General features: G+C 41.8%; 1 protein-coding gene across 1 annotated transcript in view; it reads left to right on the plus strand.

Moving 5' to 3' along the window:
* Positions 1-22809, plus strand: part of plxnd1 (plexin D1) — a 63080-nt gene that overhangs the window by 21875 nt on the left and 18396 nt on the right. Inside the window, exons 8-19 of the mRNA XM_078255321.1 lie at positions 1-5; positions 2169-2267; positions 3897-3986; positions 4289-4397; positions 5438-5595; positions 9141-9286; positions 13848-13953; positions 15337-15476; positions 16757-16936; positions 17300-17384; positions 17637-17900; positions 20836-20985. The exon at positions 1-5 is cut by the window's left edge and continues 95 nt beyond it. Of these exons, the coding sequence (XP_078111447.1) occupies positions 1-5; positions 2169-2267; positions 3897-3986; positions 4289-4397; positions 5438-5595; positions 9141-9286; positions 13848-13953; positions 15337-15476; positions 16757-16936; positions 17300-17384; positions 17637-17900; positions 20836-20985 (1532 nt within the window). The remainder of the gene's footprint in view (positions 6-2168; positions 2268-3896; positions 3987-4288; positions 4398-5437; positions 5596-9140; positions 9287-13847; positions 13954-15336; positions 15477-16756; positions 16937-17299; positions 17385-17636; positions 17901-20835; positions 20986-22809) is intronic.

Raw genomic sequence — 22809 nt, forward strand, 5'->3', positions numbered from 1 at the left:
TAGAGGTGAGTAATTCTCTTTTTTCTTTAATACATCAACCAAGTAGACGCCTGGAGGATCTCATAATATTAAGATCCCACTAGTCAGAGACTCAGATATTATCCAGATGCTGTCCAACAACTCCCTGTGTGCTGTAATGATCTGAGTCCAGATGGGTTAGGCAAGAGCAATCATGTAGTAATTCAGTATGAGGTTACAAGTGTCTCAATCACAGTATGTAGAAATGTTGAAACCTGCTATAAAATCTCAGGAGGTTCTGGTTGAAAATGTACCATTTTAAAGCTCCTCTAAAGTTTCTCTTTTTGGCAGTTTAGTTTGATATCTCAGCATGTGGAAGAGTAGATTCACTGTGTCCCTATTTTTATAGGGAAATATTACTAAATGTCAGGACTGCTTGTTGCCAGCAAAGATAGATAGAAGTAGATAAATCTACACCTACATTTACAGCTATGGATTTATATATCCCTTCATTTTAAGTAGGTGACTATACAAATGGATTATGTAGATGTGTGTTTGGCAATGTAGAGCCCCATGAGGGTGTAATCTACTCTTTTTATCTCATACTGCTCCACTGCAAACACTTTACAAAAAAACTTTTAAGGTACTGGACAAAAAGCTGTGAAGTTACCATCATTGTAACATCATTCAGAAGTATAATCTCCCTACCTTTGACAGCTTTGTGTCTCTTACCGATGCTAGTTTAGTGTACAAAGTGATCAATGATCAATGACCGCTCATTCATATCACTGCCGCTCTGATAATGGGAAGACAACTAGGATGACAAACAGAGGTGACACAGAGTTTGGCACATCAGTCTTCACTATTAGAGCAACAAACTTTTGGAGCTCTGTACAAGTTCTATAAGAGAGTGCTGCAGCTTTACTGATTTTAAATTCAAGAAGAAATCATGGCTAAAACCAAATCAATCATGCACCCACAAATGCGTTAATGTGTCTTAATGTTTTGAAATCGTGTTGTTGTTGCTTGTGATGTTGTTGTATAATGAATAGGTCCTGTCTTGTAATGTAAGAGATGGTATTCTCTGTTTCTACTATTTGTCTACTGAATGTTTACTACTACATGTCTATTGTTGAATGCATAGAGAGTTAACACCTACCAAAGTCAAATTCCTTGTGTATGTAAGTATACTTGGCCAATAAAACTGATTCTCATTCCTCACCAAGGACTACAGATGTAAATTAGCTTATAGTTAACTCTGGTACAGCTTGGAAGCTGTACACTGTCCCTGTTACCCAAACAAATACATGAATAAAAGCAAACAAATCAAATAGTGTAAGAGTTTGGCACAAGTGCACAAAAAGGCTGTGAAACTGGGAAAATGATCTACAGCAGCCTTATTGAAACAAATTACAGTTCCAAAGATACCACTGTCCTTAGTGCGTGTTCCTGACAACATCAAGATTAAGTTAGTCATCGTATTATTCCTGTCCCCTCTGGAGTTTTATTGCCCAGCCAAATTCCATGACCTGTGTGAAGAGGCATCCTCCCAGCAGACTTTTGCCTTGTGGGTGCAGGGGTCCGACTGTGTCCACTCACAGTACTCGCCCATGTTAGAGGGGAGATGATGTGACTCACAGTCCTCTGGTCAGCTGCTGGTCAAGTGGTTTTGTTCTAGTGTTTTATTGCTATGAGTGTTTAACGTTCCGCTTTATATCACAAGACCCACTGAAAAGAGAAAGAGCTCCTTTTGTTAAACAAGTGAAGTAATAAAGACACCATTGCATTTTTCTAAGCAAATGCGATAAATCCTAGTCAGGTGGGCTGTTTCTGATCCCAAGATACACAAAAACAAACATATTGAAGCACAATAGGCTTGTGCTTTCTAAGTCACTTTCAGTTGTTTAAATTGTAGGTTCTTTTTAAACATGAAACTTGATTAGGTATTTGTAATGTAGGTCATAAAGAGATTAGGAGGTGGTTTTTCCTGTTCTGGTGAGCCCATCACAGTGTCCGGTGGGTCTGTTTTTCTAATCCCTCATCGTCTCTCTATTTGAAGCTATTGTTGTTTCCCTCAGAACGAGACTTTATCCTCTCATTTCCTCCTCATCTAGATAAACAGGACAGGTATTTTGGGTTGCGGATGTGTGCTGTTTTTTTTTAAAATTCCTATATGTCACTTCCTGCCCCTCCACCACATCTCTTAACAGAATGCAGCTTCCTGTCCCAGCCTGGTTGCCTCAGAGGTTCCTCCATCACCATCAGAAATGGCCCAGGACTTTACCTTATCCCTCAGCAACATCCAGGAGGTACGCCAGACAACCTCCAGCTATGGAGCTAGACTTGGACTTTGTCCAGTATGCATGTTGTGAAAATGATTGGACTAAAACAGAAGCATATGGTGTGTTTGCTTCAAGCTGAGTTAATAAACACAGATGGATATTTGTGTGCTGTGATTTGGGTCAATGAATGAACAAAACCTGAGTTTGGGCGTTCTCTGTGTCGTGAGACGGAGATGAAAATGAAGAATGAGCGAGTATCTTTATGCTTATGTTGCTCACGGCTCAGCTGTCTGAGCCCACCATGCCTCTGGTATCTAACTGTGTCTAGCTGAGTTGTGTCTTCGTCAGCACAGTGTACAATGTGCAGTCAGTGTGATGCAGCGCATGCGCCAGGAGCTTTATTTCACTCGTGTTCATTTTATATTCAGCAAGTCTTTCCAGATCTTTTTTTTTTTTAAACTCCTATTCTCATCCTTAATCCACACTGAGTGAGTCAGACGCTGATCCTGCATCACTGATAAGCCACAACTGGGATCTTCTAAAAATTCCAGAGCTGACTAGTTGTCAGGCGTGGTCAGTCACACACCTAACCCTGGCTGGCCTTTCGAGTTCTCTCCTGGTGTGTTGCTATGGTCACAGACATTGAGTCACATACAGACACACACACACACACACACACACACACACACACACACACACACACACACACACACACACACACACTCACTCACTCACTCTTCCTCAGGGCAGGCTGGATGTGACTGGCTGTTCATACAACTCTTTATTAGGATAGTTTATACAAATTGACTTGTTTGAATAATGTCTTTATCTTGTCAGCAAGTCAACACAGCAGGAAATGTGATGTCACTTGAAGCATCAATCGCTTAGACAGAATTTGTGGTGAATTTTAGTTTGGTTCCCACACTTTCTTTTGGACAAACCTAAAATAAATAGACTTAACTGTCAGTTACAGTCATAAACATAAAGCAACAAGCAAGTGCTTCTAAATTTGTCCTCCAGTATCTATTAGTTCTCAGACTGAACATAAGTACAGGGAACATTTCAATGTGTGGTATGTTAAAGTTTTTCTGGGGAAAAAAGAACCTGCCAGAAGCCCAAAAAAAATCCAGCTTCACTGGTGTCAAAAAGCACAAAGAAATAGCAAAATCCTGGAGAGGGCGATAAAAAAAGTAGACCAATTTAAGCTGGCTGGATTCACAGACAAACGATTTCTTCCAGTTTAAGTAATTATCTTTTACTCCTCTTACCTAGGTTAGCTTCTTTATGGTCTTACCGTCACATATCTTGGCTCAGTTAAACTCAGGGCTCTGATTTTATCAAGAATGAATTCATATTCATTACTCTGGCTCCCAGATGACTTGCAGAGGTGTGGGAGTCCAGATGTTTATGAATATGAATGTTCAATGGATTGCATCTTTTCCTGGCAGGGACAATTATTGTGGGTTATTTCGGTTTCCTGGTACTCATTCTGAGTTGTCAATTGTTACCAGACATGTTTGAGAGAGCATTTCTTTGCAAATCTTGAGTTGGGTACCAAAGCAATGGTTATGCCATTCTGAGAACAGCATGATATCACAGATTGCTCACTTGTTATTGTTGAAATATATTGTTTAAAATAAGTGCTTTGCATAACAGAGGGAGGAGCTGGAGTGTGACTTTGGGACAGAGCAGCGATATGAGGCCACATGGCTGAACAGCTCGGCTGTTAGGTGCAGCGGAGTAACAGTAAGTACAGACCATGACCTATCTAATTTTCTAAGTCTGACTAAAGATCAGTTAAGCTGTTGCTCAGTTACTATGCATTTACTGGTTCATGTATTCATTATTGGACGATTTAAGCCTCGTTTGTAACTTGTTTTTATTGCAGTTATTTAAAACCTTTGTTTATAAGTTGACTAAGAACCCATTATTATCTAGAGCAACAGCAAGAGGGAGTAAATGCATGTAGAGGCAAATTAACAAACATTCACACTGAGAAGATCCACAATCTGTTTTATTGTTGCCCCCTACCTTTTTTGTCCATGTAGTTGTCTACTAATCAGAGGAGCCAGGTTTACCACCTCAACCTGAAGAGGAGAGGATACTTTAGTCCGCAGGGGGAGGATGTCTTTGTGGACAGCCCTCAGCCCATGAGAGGTAAGACATTGTTATGTATACTTAAAAAGCTTCGCTACGCTTCAGCTGTTTTCTCAGCTCTCCTGTATTTTCAGCATAATTAGAAACTACCAAAAACAAGAAAAAAATCTGACATAGCTGCCAGTGTTGCTCACCTGTGAACAAATGTTTTTCTGATGAGACTGGTGGAATTGATTACACCTGGAAGAAAATTTAGAATCGCTTACAGGGACAAACAGTTTTAGACTGCCTTTCACAACACAACACATCATTTGCCAACTAGTAATTTACCATAATATCATATTCCGCTACCATCTAATTACACATAATGACTATAGAACACGGGCGCTGCAATTTAAGGTGTTATCAATGCCCCTTACAAGCCATGTCCGTATCTATTGTTGCAAATACAATTTAAGCTCCATGACAATAGTGAGATGATGAAAAGTGGCCCGCATGTTGTTGAACTTGGCATGGTGTTTATAATGCAGCTACATGCCAATCTTTGTCTATCCCAGTCCCAGATGTGCTGTTCGCAGTCCATGTGTCTAGCATGTGAACAACAGCCCTCTGCCAGACACTCTGCACTGTTAAGGACATGACGTCGGCTTCATAACATGCAGAATCATCACATTTATAAAAATACACATTTTATCACACACATGCAGGCGCACACACACACACACACACACACACACACACACACACACACACACACACACACACTGCAATATGCACAGAAATGCATGCACAGATGCACATGCAGCGATACAAATGGGATTTCTCACTGGGAGGCACATTGGAACATGAACATAATCATCTGCTTTGTTCTCCACTCCTCTAGCTCTCTTTTTTTCCTGGTTTATTTTTATAGCCATGAATATATCATCCTGCAAATGCTTATGCTGTTTATTCAGAGCATGCGGCCCATATGGTTCATATCAGCTATTAAAGAATACAAAAATTCTACAGTACCTTAAGTTTACCAGACAAGGCAAGCGCAGATCAGTAATGCTGTAATTGCCTCTCTGTCTCTCCCCGATCTCTCCTCCTCCCTCTAGTGGAGGTGTACAACTGTGGAGTGGGTAGTTCAGACTGCTCCCAGTGCTGGGGCCGGGAGGATCAGGGCCACCTCTGTGGCTGGTGTGAAAACAGCTGCAGGCCGAGGGATGACTGCCAGTCAATCAGCGATCAATGTCCAGCTCCTGAGATTCACAAGGTAAGATTACACGTTAAACATGAATGCAGGCTAGAAATGGTTGCATTAATACTCCCACACGACCACCTCCTTTCTGTTGCCTCCAGGCTCTATTTTCAAGCCATAAAATGGTAAATCATGGGGTCACTCACATGGTGCAGTGCCCCATGCCCTGTCTGTCCAGCGTCAGCTGCTGAGGGAGTATTTGAATAGAGTCTCATTAAAGCAGTTCACTCAGTAATAACACTAACACTCACTTAGCCACAGCCCTCAGGGGACACAGTGGAGTCAATCTGCAGTCACTCAGAAGGGCATGGGAACACCTTTTGCCCTGTGGAACTACAATATGAGTGTAAACTGTGTGGATGGGTTATATGTGTAGAGCTCTTTATGTAGAAACCCACAGAAACTAAAAGAAAGCAAATAAGAACCAGAAAGGGTTTTGGATTTATGACTACAATAAAAGCAAAACCACACAGGATCTGAGTGCAGTCACGTCAAAATGATCATCACGATTAACGGCAGGGCCTTTCATTAAACTGTTTAGCTCATTTGCATGCATTGTTTGTCCAGTCGTGATGGGAGTGTGTTTAGAGCCATCTTTCAAGCCTTTTCTGCCACTAACAAACCTTATATCAGCACAACAACCGTAGGCAGTCATGGGAAGCACGGCTCACATGATACCCAGTCAGCTTGAACTTCCTGTAGATAAAACCTGGTCAGCCCAGGAGAATAAGCAAGCAAAACAAAGCAGATGGACATACACACTCTCTTTTTCACTCACACACACACACATAAAATATTTCACACAAATAGGCCATATTGAAGCATTCACGATTATCCCTCATTCTTTGTAGCTGTCAGCATACTGTGACTAACAGGATGCTCTGTGAGAGTCTAACTTATGTGGACTTCTTATGTGACTGAAGTTAGCTGGGCTGAGATGCCGTATGCGTGGGTAGACCATTGTTGCAATACTCTCTCTTATTCTCTCTCTCTCTCTCTCTCTCTCTCTCTCTCTCTCTCTCTCTCTCTCTCTCTCTCTCTCTCTCTCTCTCTCACACACACACACACACACACACACACACATCCCACTGGCTCTCTAAGGAGAGCTGGTTGGAGAGAGGATACTGGGGGCTGTCGTTCTGTGGGGTGTATGATGCAATGCTTTGGCAGCCATGTTTTCCCAGAGAATCCACAGGGGTTTGAGCCCGAGTATTTTGGCTTACAGAGGAAAAGATCAACTCTCCCTAAACATTCACACACACACACACACACACACACACACACACACACACACACACACACACAAATACCACAGCAGCTTGTTGTTATATAGACCTATTGACTGTGTGTACAGCTAAGATAATCAAATGTGTTTTTCTTGCTCTGCTTTGTCACATGTAATCTCTATCACAAGCACCAAAATATCAATATTATGGAGGATGACTTCATTATTCTTTAAACTTTGCTACGTACCACCTAATTGTGAAAAATGCTCTCTATTCAATGCAGTGACGTAAGACAATGGAGACATTTATCACCTCCGCAGGCCCTTTATTCTCATGTTGTGTGGGCTAATTCACTGTTTAAAAAAAACATTGATTAGAGGTACTTCGGCGTGCAAAACAGGAACTGCCAAACATAGTTTATCCACAACATGAAAAGAAAGAGAGAACAGAGGGATCTGGGTGAGGCATAACTGGTTTGGGAGAGAGGATGGAGAGGGGGTACAGTATAGTGAGAAGCCTTTTCCTGTTTTTGTCCTCACGTCCTCCTTGATTAGTGTGATGCAGAGGAACTGGAGTGAGGAGAGAAAGATGAAAGCTCTGGCCTCACAGAGATCTATTCGGAACAAGAAAATAAAAATAAAACATATGGATTTTATCAGTTAGGTAGTTTATCTAGCGCAGGTTGCATATCTGCATGTACAATACTTTTAAAATATTTTTTGATTTGAATACAAGGATGTGGAATAATTTAGTCCTCAAATGCGTTTCATAGCTCCGACATTCCTTGTGGAATTTACTTTTCGCAGAGACCCATTCACACCCTGTGATCTCCCTGGAGGCCTGGCAGAGTTTGCGCTGTAAATCAAGACTCACACACTTGTAAGAGGTGTAAATGAACAACATGCCAGCTGATGTTTATGTCTATGCTCAATGGCACCACAGAGACACACTAGGTGCTGAGAGACGCATAGTGATGATAAATAATTCTGGTTACTGCAGAGCTCTGTAGAGAGGGTGGGTGCTTTTCATTCGTCTGCCATGCTACAGTATGTGTACATACGTGCTCAAGTCGTTGGGCATTTGTCAAAGGAAGTATATATATATATATATATATATATATATATATATATATATATATATATATATATATATATATATATGTAGGCACAATGTGGTAACACTTGATATTTAAAAGCACAAAAACATACAACGCGTAGAAGTAATGGGTTGGTTTGTTTTCACACAATATTAAAAGTAATACACTCTTTCTTTACTTAACTGCCTTCCCATTTTAGCTGGGAAATATGGTTTATTTATCTGTGCTGTCACTCTTGCGGGCTTCAAATTATCTGTATGCAGAGCCAAACCTTGTCTCCTCACCTAGACCAAACAGAAGGGCTGTTTTCATTCTCAAGCTCAGTTTCTGATAGAGCCGGAGCCGGGCTAATAACACAGAGGGGTCACACTGACCTCAGCTCAGCCAGGGGGTCATTCAGAAAAGCATGTACGCAGCTGGGCTAGCTGTGCTACAGTGGCAAAATGAGGGTAGATTGCTTCGTCGGAGATGTTATCTCTGAAGCTGTGTTCCGTGGTGATTGGAGAGGGGACTGTTCTCTCTTTTCTTTCCATGGCTCTTGAATGTAGTATATATAATATAGTTAAGAGACCAAAGGCACGGGCTGAAATGATGCGTGTGAGAATGCCTCTGAACAACGGCATAAATGGGACTAAGGAATTTGACAGAGCAGACACAGGATAACAGATGAAAGGGAATAGCTCTGCATTCATTTCCCTGTTGAGGCTTTGCTCTCTCACCACCACCATCAGTATTCACTCTCCTCTCGACACTCAGTTCCCTAAATTGCCTTCCCACTCATCCACCTTTCTGCTGTGCTCTCCACCTCGCCTCTCCAGCCCTTTCTCTCTCACTCTGTCTGTCTCTTGTGGGATGTGAAGGGGGCTCTTAGGCTGCTCTTTATTTGCATGTGCTGTAGAGGATTAGAAGCTGAAGAGTCTCAGACTGGCACAGTTAAGAGTCTGCTTTGTGTGTGTGTGTATACACCTAAACTGTGTGTCAATTATATTAGATCACAGTCTTCAGCAGAAGAATACTTACATAGGCCACTTATCCTTATCTCTCTGTGTGGCACCCTCCATGTCAGCATCAGAGGCATCTCCATTCTCTTAATTCTCTGTCATATTCATTATCAACGTCATCAGTGGAACATTTTTAGGGAAGTAATCTACTTACAAGCTCTAATGTATTGTGCATATTACAGGCTTTTCACAGGCTTTTCTTTCCCTATCTTCATTACTTCATTTTGTCTTTGTCAGATCTCCCCCCTGAGGGGTCCATTGGAAGGAGGCACCCTGCTGACAGTACAGGGCAGGAACCTGGGACGGAGGGCTGGAGCAGTAAAGGTCTCTATTGGAGATGTGCTATGTACTCTCCGGCCTGAGCTCTACACCGTCTCTGTAAAGTAAGTACTATAACACATGGCTCAATTATGATTCACAAATTTGCATATATAGGCTTATGTCAACTGTTCCTGAAATGTTTGCTAAAGCATAGCAGTGTGCAAACACTTTTTTCCCCTTGTACTTATTTGATTGGGTTTTACATATTCTACATTGTCAGAATGACAAGCTGCGTATGACAAGAGCACGTCCTATACAGAACATCATTTATATTTAAAATGCTGCTAAAATAAGCAGTTGTGCTGCAATTAGGACTGCTGAGATGACAGCATACAATTACCTGTTGTCATGGTAACCTGACATGCTCTCAGCCAGGTGAGTGGTCAGGTGGATGGCAGGCAGAAATAGAGATCCAGAGATGGAAATGATTTGTCAAAGTTAATAAACCTTAAAGAAATCCTGTCATGTATTGTAGCCTTCATCTCAGCCCTGAATGCAGAGTGAAACCAGACCTGAACCATTTCAGACCATTTCATACAGTGAGAGATACCTGACTTATTACATTTAATAGATAGAGGAAGCTAGCTGTCCCACACTGGCAGACCTTATTTGCAGGAAAAAGCATGAAAAGAATTATTAAAGTTGAAATGAGTTGAACAAAGTTTGGGAACCACTGCAAAATATTGAATACCTGTAATACAGGTTTTACAGTATATTTAAAGGGAAACACCACCTATTTTACTCATCAAAGTCCATTTACAGGTTTTGGGGAGTACTACAGCATATATGAAAAAGTTGCATAAAGTCTTTTGTGGCTCCAAAGGGAGACAATGAGTTTAAAAATATAAAAACTGCGGGTGAGAAGTTAGAAAGAAGTCATCTTACCAGACCTCTGTAGCCCGCTCCTAAGCTCTGCTTCAGGCTAACAGCTTGAGGCTACATTAGCTACTACTATCATAACACACCAAAATCTCCAACCACGCCTGGTTTTGAAGTTTTGAATGAGTTACTAAACGTCCTCTCACAAATCACTATCATAGATAATTATCCTCCTGCACTTCCAGCAGTCTTGAAAATAGAACGTCAAACATCCCGCATGGTTTAGGTTTCATGTATTCATGAGGCTTATTTTCACAAATATTATTATGCAGCACACTTCTCATTTTAATTGACTCCATAGCCATCCCTCCGTAGCTCAGGGACCATCACACTGTCACCATGGAGACAGCAGGACCCCACTTTAACACTGGCATAACAGACCTCAATGAAAGTCAGTAACTCAATAGTTACATCCAAACTTCCATTCAGTATCTGTAATGTCCCTTGAATGGAATTGTTTATCTGGTCTTGCTCCACTGAAGCCGATCATTGTATTAAGACCAGTTAGAGGGTGACCTGCGGGTCTTACCTGTCACTCCAGCTGCCTGACACATTTCACGAAGTATGTCGAAAACAACGAATCACATTTCACTCCAGGGGTGTTCTCATCTGGTGTCGTCATTCCTCATTGGCTCCTGAGGCTGGTTGTTATGACAGCAGAGCATATTCTCATTGCGGGAAGTGGCACTGACAAATCATAACACGTCAGTGCATCTGACAATGTCAGGACATTTGACTTTCATGAACATTCGTACACCTTTACATTCCTATCCTTGTTGAAACCTCATGCTGATATGATTAGATATGATCATCCCTTAAAGCTCAGCTTATAGTCACCCTTATTTTAAACCTTATTTAGAAAAAAAAGACTCTTGAAGATGTGAGGACTAAACAAAATAACCCTGTTTCACAAAAAAATATTCTCATTCAGAAGATCTAAAATTCAAACAGTTTCTTGCAGAAATGCCACACACACACACACACACACACACACACACACACACACACACACACACACACACACACACACTCACCAGGACACACACCAGTGTGACCTCATTTAGCATGGCTGTTGAGACAGGTGTCTGCTCGTATGCTGTGAGGTGAAAGTTCACAGCTGTGTGCCACAAGAAGAATGTGCAGCACTGGAGAGACTGTGCTCCACTCACTCGGTGTCAACATTTTAATTAATGGCACAGTCAGTCTAGGCACACCTCATTTACTGAAGTACTTCTCTAGATTTTTGGCTCAGGTCCTTCTTGCTGCCCTCCCTAACATTTTCATATGAGCCTTGAGTGGCCTTCGCCCTGTCTATTTAGCTTCACCGCAGACAACACTCTCATCCAAACACTCCCAGACATGATTGATATTGATCCTTTTCATCCATTCAGGGGAAATGATCAGAGACATCTTCAAAACTAGACAAAATATCCTTCTCTGAAACCCATAAATATCTCCGTAGTGGGGCGGAGCTGGAATGTGGAGCAGGGGTCATTCCAGCCTCTGTCTGCTCAGGGAGTCTGCATGTCCTTTAAATGGGATCACACTGCATCAACATCACACACACACATATACACACACCAGGGCATCTGCAAGTCTGCAGACATCTTCAGTTTTCTCAAAAACGGCCTTAAACAGTAATTAAAAAGCCTTTCATTTAAGTCTTTTTTGTATGTCTTAGTATCTAATAGCGGGCTGTTGGGAGACGTCACACACCTATAAACTAAAAGTGGGCTTGTTGTAGATTGCAGTAGATTGTGCATGCAGGAGGATGTTTTTTTTGTGGCGTTTCAGTCACCACTATCAGACCTGTAGCAAGCACTGTCGCTACTGCTACTTTCAGTTGTAGTTATAGGAAGTTAATCATCTCACAACGGGCAATTGTCGGATTTAGCAGAAACTTAAATGAACTGAAATTAATTAATCATTTTTTATTGGTTAATCGATCTATCCATTTCCTGCCACTTTTCCAGGTCTAGGTCACAGTAATTTCAGTAATTATGTCATTAGAAATGATTGTTGTATACTGCGGGTAGAGCTGCAACAATGAAAAAATTAATCAGCATCTATTTTGATAATTGATACTTTTTTAACACGACAATCGAGAAAACAATCTGAAGACATCCTTGGATTTCAGAAAACTGTATTGGAAATTTTTTTTAAACTGTTTTTCAGATCAAATTAATCGAGAAAAGAATTGTCAGGAGAATCAATAATGAAAATAACTGTCCTATCTGCACAGAAGTACTAAAATAGTGATATGAATGATGATAATGATAAATAACAAGGCCATATCGTCCCTACGGGGTTTCCATTATGCTTTCATGCTTCCGCCAATGAGGTATTACAAACTAACTGCATTCTATGTGGTATTAAAAATGTCTTTAAAAGTCTTAAATTTAACTTAACCCTGAAGAAACCATGACACACCCAGTGTCTGTGTACTGTTCAAATGCTACAGGCTTAATTCATCACACCTTCTGTCTACTGATAAGCCTTTGTCTGTACTCTACAAGATACACTGTATTTATTTGACTAGATTTTGATTCTCAGCCTAAATCCAGTTAGGCCTGGAGCAATCCTACAGGTTTGGACTGATTCAGGCTCCAGTTGCTCTTATTTCCCTCAGGCTTGAATCTGTGAATAGTTATGTTTCATTTTATTTTTCTTTCTTCCCTAAATCAGAGCATATGAAATGACGCATTTTCTTCAAACAGGTGCGCTTCTGCCCTCATGGCACATAACTGACAGGAGTATAATTTGAGTGTAATGACATTCTTTACCTGATGCTCCTGTAATTAAATGTAGACTAACAGATTGCTGGGACTGCAGGTAATTTAAAAGTATTTTTAACATCTATTCAGGCTTATAAAGAAAATCCATGTTTTAATTGGGCTCATTAAATGCTGCAGTGGTTTGGGTTCAGTTAAAACAGAACAGTTGTTGTTTGAGTCAACGCTGGTCTCAGACCCGACGGCCTGACCCCAGCCGAGCCCCAATCTGTCCGGCCCAGCCTCACCTCACCGTATGTCCTGCCAGGTCCTCCTACACAAAACACAGCTCTTCGGCTTATGTAAATTCCCCACAATTCCTCCGTCAATCATCCGAATACTCGCTGAGAATTTATAACCACTGTAGCACCAGGCACCTGACTAAATAAACCGACAGGGTGTTAAGCTGGAGGGGGAACATGTGAGGTGATAAAGGTTGGGTTTCCCCCCCACAGAACATTTATCCCAGTGAGGACCCAGAACAGTAGATCCCTGTGCCTCAGTACACCACTGTGTCATTAATATGAGACGTCCCTGTAGAGCGTGCACTGATGACACAAGGCTTAATCACAGCCAGGAGGCGAGAGAACAAGCCTCAGCAGCCCCTTAATCTCCTCTGGTCCAAGGAGCTTTGAACCCTTACATTTCCAAATATCTGACATCTCAAGGCTTTATTGGATTCCATATGTAAATGCAATATGGTCTGATGAATTAGTTCATAACCACCATTGTCCGAGAATAATTACGTGTCTTTGTTTAGCTGTCATGATCAAGATCTCTTTCTTTATCTTTATATTGGTTCCCCTCACTTGCAATTTTAGTCTTTTTTTAAAAATTAGTTTATTAGATTAAAATTATATGATGCTCGTTTGAGGGTTCTTATCCATTATCATCAGTTCTTTTATTAACTGATCTCTGATTATAATGTTTTGACAACCAAACAAGCAGGTCACACTCTTTTTAAATTTCCCAGGCTGGTGTGTGTCACTGGGAGGTCTGCACATGACAGGACAGATATTGTCCAAGTGGATGTGGATCAGAGTGGGATGGGGACGTCAAAGGAGATCTTCTCATACTTAGTGAGTATTCTCCAGATATATATTCCCTCCTGCTGTTCTTTGCTGTCTGTTCTGTCCGTCTCTCCCTCTACATTCTTCTTCTTCTATGCTCTCTTGTTCCTTGTTCCCCACTGGGAAAGCCTTCCCAAGTGTGTCAGTTGAGTGTTAACAGATGCGTTTTATGATTCTGAGGAATGCGAGTGTGTGGGAATCTTCAAACATTCATCTGGGCTGCAACTAAGCGCCATTGTCATTCTGCACTTGCTGCCAGCAAAAACAAATATGGCGAATGTTGGAATGTCCCTTTGCTCTGAATTCATCACTGGTAGAGGCGAGCTAGCCAGTATTGTGTTAATTGACCTCGACCCACACAGTCTCCCAATGGATTTAGAGTATTCAGCCATTGGAAATACCCATGTAAGCCCTTTGTTTCTCTTTGTTTATAGATAAAGAGTTTTTTAATTCAGTGCTGGAACGGTCTATCATTTCAGCAGTTCCTAAGAGCATCTCTGCCTGTGAGTCATCCCACAGAGAAATTACTCCGATCTTGAAGCCCCTCTTGATACATGAGGATGGAGAAAACCCAGAACAACAAACATTATGCCGTGCTGTTGTGGGAACTCATCTCGGGTTTCCTTATTCATCTCTGAGATGCTCATTGTGAGAGAGGTTTTTAGTGATGTGTGTTGAGGGGAAGATGTGAGAGAAAGGGAAAACTGTTTTGGAGACAGGATATGCGCCTCTACTGCATCTCCTTCCTCAAACCTTTAGACGGAAACATCTGCCTCCTTACGCCCACTCTGGCACTCAAACACACAATAGGTCTCCTCTATCCGTGCACACTGAGGAAGTGAATCCTGTCAGTGAGGATAAGAGGTAGCCCCGGAGGCAAGGTTCAATGCGGGGATAGAAAGTTCGGAAAGAGAGGGAATGCTGATGCAGAGCTGGACAGGGATATACATCTTTGCCCCAGGAACCTTTGTGTGTGTGTATGTGCATGTGTATATATGTGTTTGCATGTACATATATGACTGTATGTGCATGTAGTTTCTCACGTATGCATGAACAGTATTGCCTCTTTGTATAGCTGTCCTGCAAGCTTGAGCCCAAAGGCCTGTTGGCTTCAACAGCAGCACTTTAACATATTGCAGCGTGGGCTGTCTTCACACTTTTCTTCCCTAATTTACTGTAATAGTCAGCAGCTGTCTCAGCCAATCTCTAAAGACAAGATATTTGAACCTCAAAGTATGAGAAAAGATTTTATTTTTTGTCAAGGAAAACATCACAGCACACAAAACACAGTTTGAGTAAATCTGTCTTTTCCTGTGACAGAAGCTGTCAGATGTCTAGTGAAAAAAATATTGTGTTGTTCAGTCATGTGTCATTTCTCTCGTCTGTATCCAGGTCCCAAAGCTGCTCTCCATAGAGCCGACAAAGGGCTCTCGTGCTGGAGGAACTATAGTCATCATCAGAGGGGAGCACCTGGACATTGGGTCTCAGGTCAGAGTCATGGTCAACAACACGCTAGAGTGCACCATTACAGAGTGAGTACACACAGCATTGTGTCATTTGGACGCGCCGACAGTTTTGTTGTCATTACTTACAATTCCTCATGGGGCCGGCAGAAACTACGCACTGTAGCTGTAAAGCAACACTATGTAACTTTTCCCGCTTCGGTCCCCCTACAGGTTGGAAGTGGAATTGTCCATTACATTGTGCAAGTTTGCCAGATCGGGTCGCCAGATTTTGAACTGGACAATGTAATGTAATGGACAATTCCGCTTCCAACCTGTAGGGGGACCGAAGTGGGAAACGTTACATAGTGTTGCTTTAAGTGTCCTATTTAAAGTCAGGTGCTCTGCTTGTAGCTATAGTAATGTACAGTATAATGTATATTTAATAGGGCTGTCAAAATAACGAAAGAAAACTTAACGCGTTAAAAAAAATAACGCAGATTAATCCATTCCATATTGACGTTTGACCCGGAGCCATTCTAGCCACCATTGGACTGTAAAATGAAGGAGGGAGACGAGAATGTTCTGCCTGGATTATTAATTGGAACATTTACTTGTAAAAATCTTCTTCCTGCCAACCCTGGCTACCGAAATCTGGTGCCACTGATATGTCTGCACTTCTCTCTGATGCTCTGAAACACAAACACCGCTGCACATGACGCTAGTTAACACTATACTCGACAGCAGCTAACGTTAGCCTACCGCTAGCTAGTAGCTGGATTAAACACGGTTAAAATGCTGACAGCTAACGCTAAACGGTGTAAAGTTTGACTATTTTACTGTAGAGGATTCAACACTGGTATGTAACAATCTGCAGCTGCCGTCGGAGAAACAACACAGACGGTGCGTTCAATGAAACTGGTAAACTACAGCCTGATGGTGCATTTGAAGTTATTGTAAATGTCCCTTTCCCATCTGATGGTTCAACAGCAATTTACTACTGAAATTAGTTATTGTTATTGTTATACATTATTATTAAATCATTTCATTTTGACCATATGGCTTTAGCAATAAACAAGCCATTCTTTAATGTCACCAACTGTTGTTTAGTACCCTTTTTTTTTCTTTTCTTTTTTTACTTTCTTAAAAAGTATCAGTTCAGGCACCGTTAATTATGTATGTGATTAATTAATCACAGAGTATGTAATTAATTAGATTACATTTTTTAATCTATTGACAGCCCTAATATTTATGAAAATATGCCAAACTGCAATAAGCAGTCTAAGTCTAAGCGGAAACAGATTTGGGGTTTGAGCACTTGTAGACATCACAAGATGTGCAGTCACAATATTCACCTCATGTTTTTTTAGGAAAACAGATGAAAGCATTGAGTGCACCATGCCTCCAGCCTTACAGGCACACACTGACTCAGTGTCAGTGTGTGTGGAGTTTGAAAACCGTCCCTGTCAAAGTGCAGAGCTTAGCACCGCCTACACTTACGAGAAGAACCCCACCATCAGCTCCATCCACCCCAAAAAGAGCTACCTCAGGTAGGTAGACTGTTTCTGAAGTATTACGTAAAACCAAGATGTCTTAAACATCTCAAGCTGGAGGACTCTGCGGTTCGTCTCCTAGATTCACTGACATGCAGTAAGTCATTACTGTAATGTCATCCTGATTTGCGGCAGTTTCTCCCTATTGTGTTGTAAATAGCACAGCATGTGTGTGACAGCAGTTATGCACTGCATTTGAACTGTGTTGCATTATTATCTGGTCCTCTGTTTCTTTGTTTGGTACAGTGTGAGTGTCCCAAAAGTATTTGCATTCCAGTATGAATTTGACATGAATCTCTCACTCTGTGTGTGTGTGTGTGTGTGTGTGTGTGTGTGTGTGTGTGTGTGTGTGTGTCACAGTGGTGGCAGGACCATTACAGTGACAGGCCAGGGTTTTGATCTGGTGCAAAGTGCCACCATGGACGTCCTGGAAATTGGAGAGAAAGTGAGTAATCAGCTGAATTGTTTCCTTTTACTCTCAGACATACATACACCTTTCAACCAACTCTGCAAGGAAAGCTAATGCGCAGGTTTCCCAAAAATGTCAAACTATTCCTTTAAGAAAGATTAATATTGACAGTTTTGTCATTTTAGTCATATAGTGAATTATGTTTCAGGTTTTATTAATTAACCATCTGATAGGTTAATGGAAAAGAATGCATTTTAAGCTACCTTGTCTTCTCTGGTCCTACTTCAGCGCTGCACAGTGGTTTCCCCCTTCACGATCACCTGCCCATCCCCAGCGTCCAGCCAGTCCCTGCAGACCTCAGCGCAGTTTATCTTGAACGGAATCCTCTACACTGGTGACAGCCCCTTCACCTATGATAGCGAGGAAGAGGAGGAGGAACCTCAGAAAGGTCACTTCCCGTTGGAGTATGTGGAGGACCCTCAGTTTTTCACTGCCAACAAGGAGAAGCTGATAAAACACCACCCAGGAGAGCCACTGACACTCATCATCAACGTAAGTGACACTGCTGAGACAGGAAGTTCAGATAAGTGCTTCATTGGTTTTCTGATCAAGTCAAGCGAATGTTCACCTCTTGTTGGATGGAATGTTGTTTTATTGATTACATACACTTTATATTGAATGGTTCAATATAACTACTGCAGCAATAGTTTGCAATAGCACTAGGGTTGTATCATAAATTAAACAAGAATTTAATCTGCATGTCGAATCTTAATCCTTTTGAATTACTTAAAAATGTAGTTTAAAGTGTTGAACAATTTTAAGTAACAGAATAAAAAAAAAAAAAATATATATATATATAATATTTAAAAAATTAAACTTACATTTTAGCAGATACTAGATACTAAAGATACTATCAGTGGTTTGACCTCTAGCTCACCCAGTAAGAGCGTGTGCCCCATGTAGACTGAGTCCTTTGTAGAGGCCCAGGTTCGAGTCCGACCTGCGGCCCTTTGCTGCTTGTCTATCTACTGTTACTGTCTAATAAAGGGAAAAAGCCCCAAAAAATAATAACAAAAAAAAAGATACTATCAGCAGAAAACACTATTATAGGCTATTGACAATCTCGGCTTTCAAAAACCCATATTTAAATTCTACATAGAACAAGTGATGGTATTCTCTAAAGGTTTATTGGCTCCAAAAGCTCAGCTGCTGTAAACAGACTGTGCCCACTGTGAACAGCAGACAAGGCTGAGCGTTCCTTTATTCATATTCACATAAACCAGAGGCACATAAAGTACATCAAAGGCCCGCTGAGACGTGTTGATTTCAGTTGGGGGTCTGAAGGGGGGAAAGGGTGCAGTGGCAGCTCAGTGGGAGGTCCCATGTTCCTGTGGTCTGGCTGAGCTAAGCACCTGTCTACATGGATTCATCACCCGAAAGGGCTGCGGGCTGTGACACCGTACGACATTCAAATGCTAACAGCACAGACAGGGAAGCTTGAACACGATGCAGCTTCCTCTTGATGTGTTTGTGAGTGTCAGGATGAGGCCCCTGCGGAATTGCTGCCTCAGCCTGTCTACATGGGCAACTCGTCTGTTGTTTCCTGTTTTCTTAAGGAAGGTGGATTCCACTTGTGGTGGACCTGAAGGGGGGAAGGAGGCTGGAGAGAGTGTTGTTGTTTAATAGGGAGCTTGTTAGTCAGCCATATCCTATATTAAGGACCTGAGCTGGAATGTGGGTGGATTTAGTTTGCTTTCATCCTGTTTTGGTCCAATGAGTTTAAGTGTGAACATGTTGTATATATGTTGTACAAAGTATGTTTTACAATATGCTCAAACATATTTTGTATGATAGTTTGATGAACTTTTTGTTTATATGTGTATAATGACTGTGTATGCATGTGTGTGTTTGTGTGTACGTGTTTTGTCTGTGTTAGGAAGCATTTGTTGACAGAGACCCAGGGGGTGGCATCCTGCAGTAGGGACAGGACAGGGTCCTAAGGGTGTAATCAAAGCAAGGAAGCACACTGGGGATAAACACACACACATACTTCCTTACTCGTCATTCTTATATCAAAGGGAAATTGCAGTTTCATACGAATTGGGTCTTATTTTCGTAGTTTTTCGTATCATTCCTATATTAGTAATAACACGGTACATACAAATTTAATTGTAGAGTTCTAGGAATGCTGTAACATCCCGAAAAAGAACACTGACAGGGCAAGAAACACGAGCAGTCAGAATATTTTTAGCGTCTGTTGCCATAATTTTAAGCCGAGAAAGTGTGTCTGGCAGTCGGGTAGAATGGAAGGCGAGGTAGTGGCGTTTTTAGCGGCTGTTGCCATAATTTTAAGACACAAAAGTGTGTCTCAGTCGTGTAGAGAGGAGAACGAGATAGTGGTGTTTTTAGCGGTTGATGCCGTAATTTTAAGCCGAGATAGGGTGGTTGTCAGTCTACAGAGCTCTGCGTGAGCACGGGCTTTTATGACTGTCAATATAGCCAGCATCTAACGTTAGCTACTCTGCTGTGCTGTGGGGTAATGTCTCGCTATGTGACTAGTGTCTAGCAACACTGTTGGAAGTGCTCTCAACCTGGCAACCTCCGTGAACTTCGAGTCTGAGGAGGAGGGGCCGGGGGAGATGACTCTCTCCAGTATTTTGAATTTGGACTGCAGTAACTATTTTAAATGCTAGCTGTCAGTATTACATATTGGACCTTTAAGGGCTATTTCAGTGATTTAGTATTGCATTGTTGTTGGGACATAGAGAGACAAGTTCCAAAAAGACTGGATCCTACATTCTCATAATGCAACCTAATAGCATCTTTCATTAAACCCTCCTTGCTTGGTAAACATCTTTTAAACTCCGTGCCCCACAGGCTTTCTTTTATAAATCAGTAGTCTCCAAACCCAAGTTGAGATTACTAGTCACAACTAGCAAACTGTACTTCAAGTGTAAAATCGGTGGAGTGCCCCTTTAATTAAACCAGAAATTAGCAGTGAGGGGTAGGGCTTGGATTGACACGGGAAGAGAGTTGGATTGATAAAAAAATAGCTGTGCAGCTTAGTCCAACAGGCTCCTGTAAAGGTCCTGAGAATGTTATTTTAGGCAGAGGCAGGGATGACTATCAGCGGGTTTGTTTGTAGAAACTTCCCTGGTCATGTGAGAGAGGCAGCGGGAATGTTTGCTGCTTTAAATTGAGCCTGAGCCCAAACTGGATGACTTTTTTGCTGGCTTCTTCTGTGTGACCGCTGCATGACAGGCCTGCCGCAGCTCGGTTTCTGTGTGTGTGTGTGTGTGTGTGTGTGTGTGTGTGTGTGTGTGTGTGTGTGTGTGTGTGTGTGTGTGCGCATAGGAGAATGCATGTGTGTGCACGTATCTGTATCTGCTGTGGCCTTCATAAATGTTATTTGTGCCTGTTCAAACCAGGGCCCTCTGGTCTTACAACCAACGGACTGACGGCTGTTTTTGATTCATTTCTGGCACAGAAAGGGCCAAGCGATCTGGACCTGGTGCCGGAGGAATACTCGGTGATGATTGGCTCCTATCCCTGTAACATCAGCTTCCACAACGACCAGCTGTTCCACTGCACCATCAATGGACTGCTGAGCTCCAGCGAGAGAGAGCTGCCTGTCACTGTAAGTATGCAAACACCACAATAAAATACAAATACACATGAAAATATTGCTGGATAGACCCTGATAATTTAAGGATATCACCCATCTGTCACACAGTAATCGTAAGCCAAACATTTAGTCAGAATCCAGACCATCTGGGATGTTTATTGAAACAGATTTGATTTGCACAAGTCCATGCACTGTCAGTGATATGTATGTGTCTATCTCCAAGCATTCTGAATGGTTTGTAGTCTCTGAGCATGCCACCATGAATTAGCAGTTAGGGGGCGGTGAGCCGTCACTCTGCTCCACAATGCCACAGAACAACAGTGAAATGTTTACCATCCAGATGTTTGCTGTATGTGACAACAAATGTTGTAGCCTAAAAAACGTGTGACATCATTTAGAGCATCTTTAATCAAGACGTGGTCGAGCACTGCACATTCCTGATAAAACCAGACACTCTCTTTCCTCTACCCACGTTTCCCATCTGTTGTTGGCCATTCTGATAGGGCTTTATTGAGGGGGGAAAGCATTCATCTATATTTAAATACAAGCTAGACTGTGAGTGGTTTGCTGAAATAGCTCAGAAACACATGTTACTCCGTCTCTATCTGTCAGTTTAGTTGTAATGCTTCTTTACTTTAACACAGAAATAAAAGGAAAGCTCTTTTATTTCGCATTTTCCCTCCTTCTCTCTCTCTCCCACCTTGTGTACCTGTGGCTCGCTCTCGTCCCCACCCAACCCTGTCTGCCTCTCAGGATGACTGAGAATAAACACAGGCAATTAGCAACGACATAAAGGAAGGGCAAGGGTCAAATGAGATGTCATAACACAAATGGGTGGGAGAGGATGATTAGTATGCTCATTCGACAGGGGAATAAACACGAGACATGTTCCTTTGTGTCGGCACATTTGAATAAATGTATACATGTTGGGCCGTTGCATAGCTTATGGCCATTTATGTTTCTTCACTTACTTTCGGTGGCATATCTATTTTTACATGCCCATGTTTTGCTTGGCTCTGAAGTGGAGCTGAGCTCCAGAAGTGGATCTGGGGAAGTTTATACCCCGAGCGAAATAGGAACATGGAACAATGGCATTTTCCCCTCCATTACACCAGGCCTAGTTGATGCAGTCTCTGGAAGATGGCCTTCTCTTGCTGGTCTGGGTAAATTAATGCCTGGACCAGAAAGAGAAAGATGGAATGAGAAAAGAAGGAGGGAGCCCAGTGAGCCAGTTTCCCCCCTCAGAGTAAAACCAACGTAAGGGGGATTTGGTCTGAGGATTGGAGGCTTTTTATCTGAGGCTCTTTTTATGAAGTATGTTCGGATTGGGGAAGGAGAGGGAAGGATGTGAGGAGGGACCACAGAGACTCTGCTGACTAATCAGAAGGCAGAAGTGAAAGTCCTTTTCTTGTCACATCTGGGTTGCTCTGAACTGGGTGACTCTTACAGCTCGTTGCAGCGAGAGGCCATTTTTCAAAATCTACAGTGTAATTTATTTTTGTGTCTGCACCTGTGTCCATGAAAAAAAACGATGTGTCTGCGCATATGTGGATGTGTGCAGGCACTTGTGGTCCCATTAAAAAAAATGCCCATGTTATACTGCATGCACTATTATACTGTATTACAAAGAAAATACTTAATGCAACTACTATGCATTGTCTGCTCATTCATGCTCCGTCTGTCTCTGCCTCTGTCTTTGTTTCTCTTTCTCAAAATCAAATTAGCTTTTTTAGCTGATAATAATTAAGCACAGTATTGCCATAACATATGTACAAGATTTACATTAGTATAATACAGATTTTAGACAGTAAAGAATTGTAATGACTCAAACTTATC

Source organism: Sander vitreus, chromosome 7, assembly GCF_031162955.1.
Source record: "Sander vitreus isolate 19-12246 chromosome 7, sanVit1, whole genome shotgun sequence".
NCBI lineage: Eukaryota > Metazoa > Chordata > Actinopteri > Perciformes > Percidae > Sander > Sander vitreus.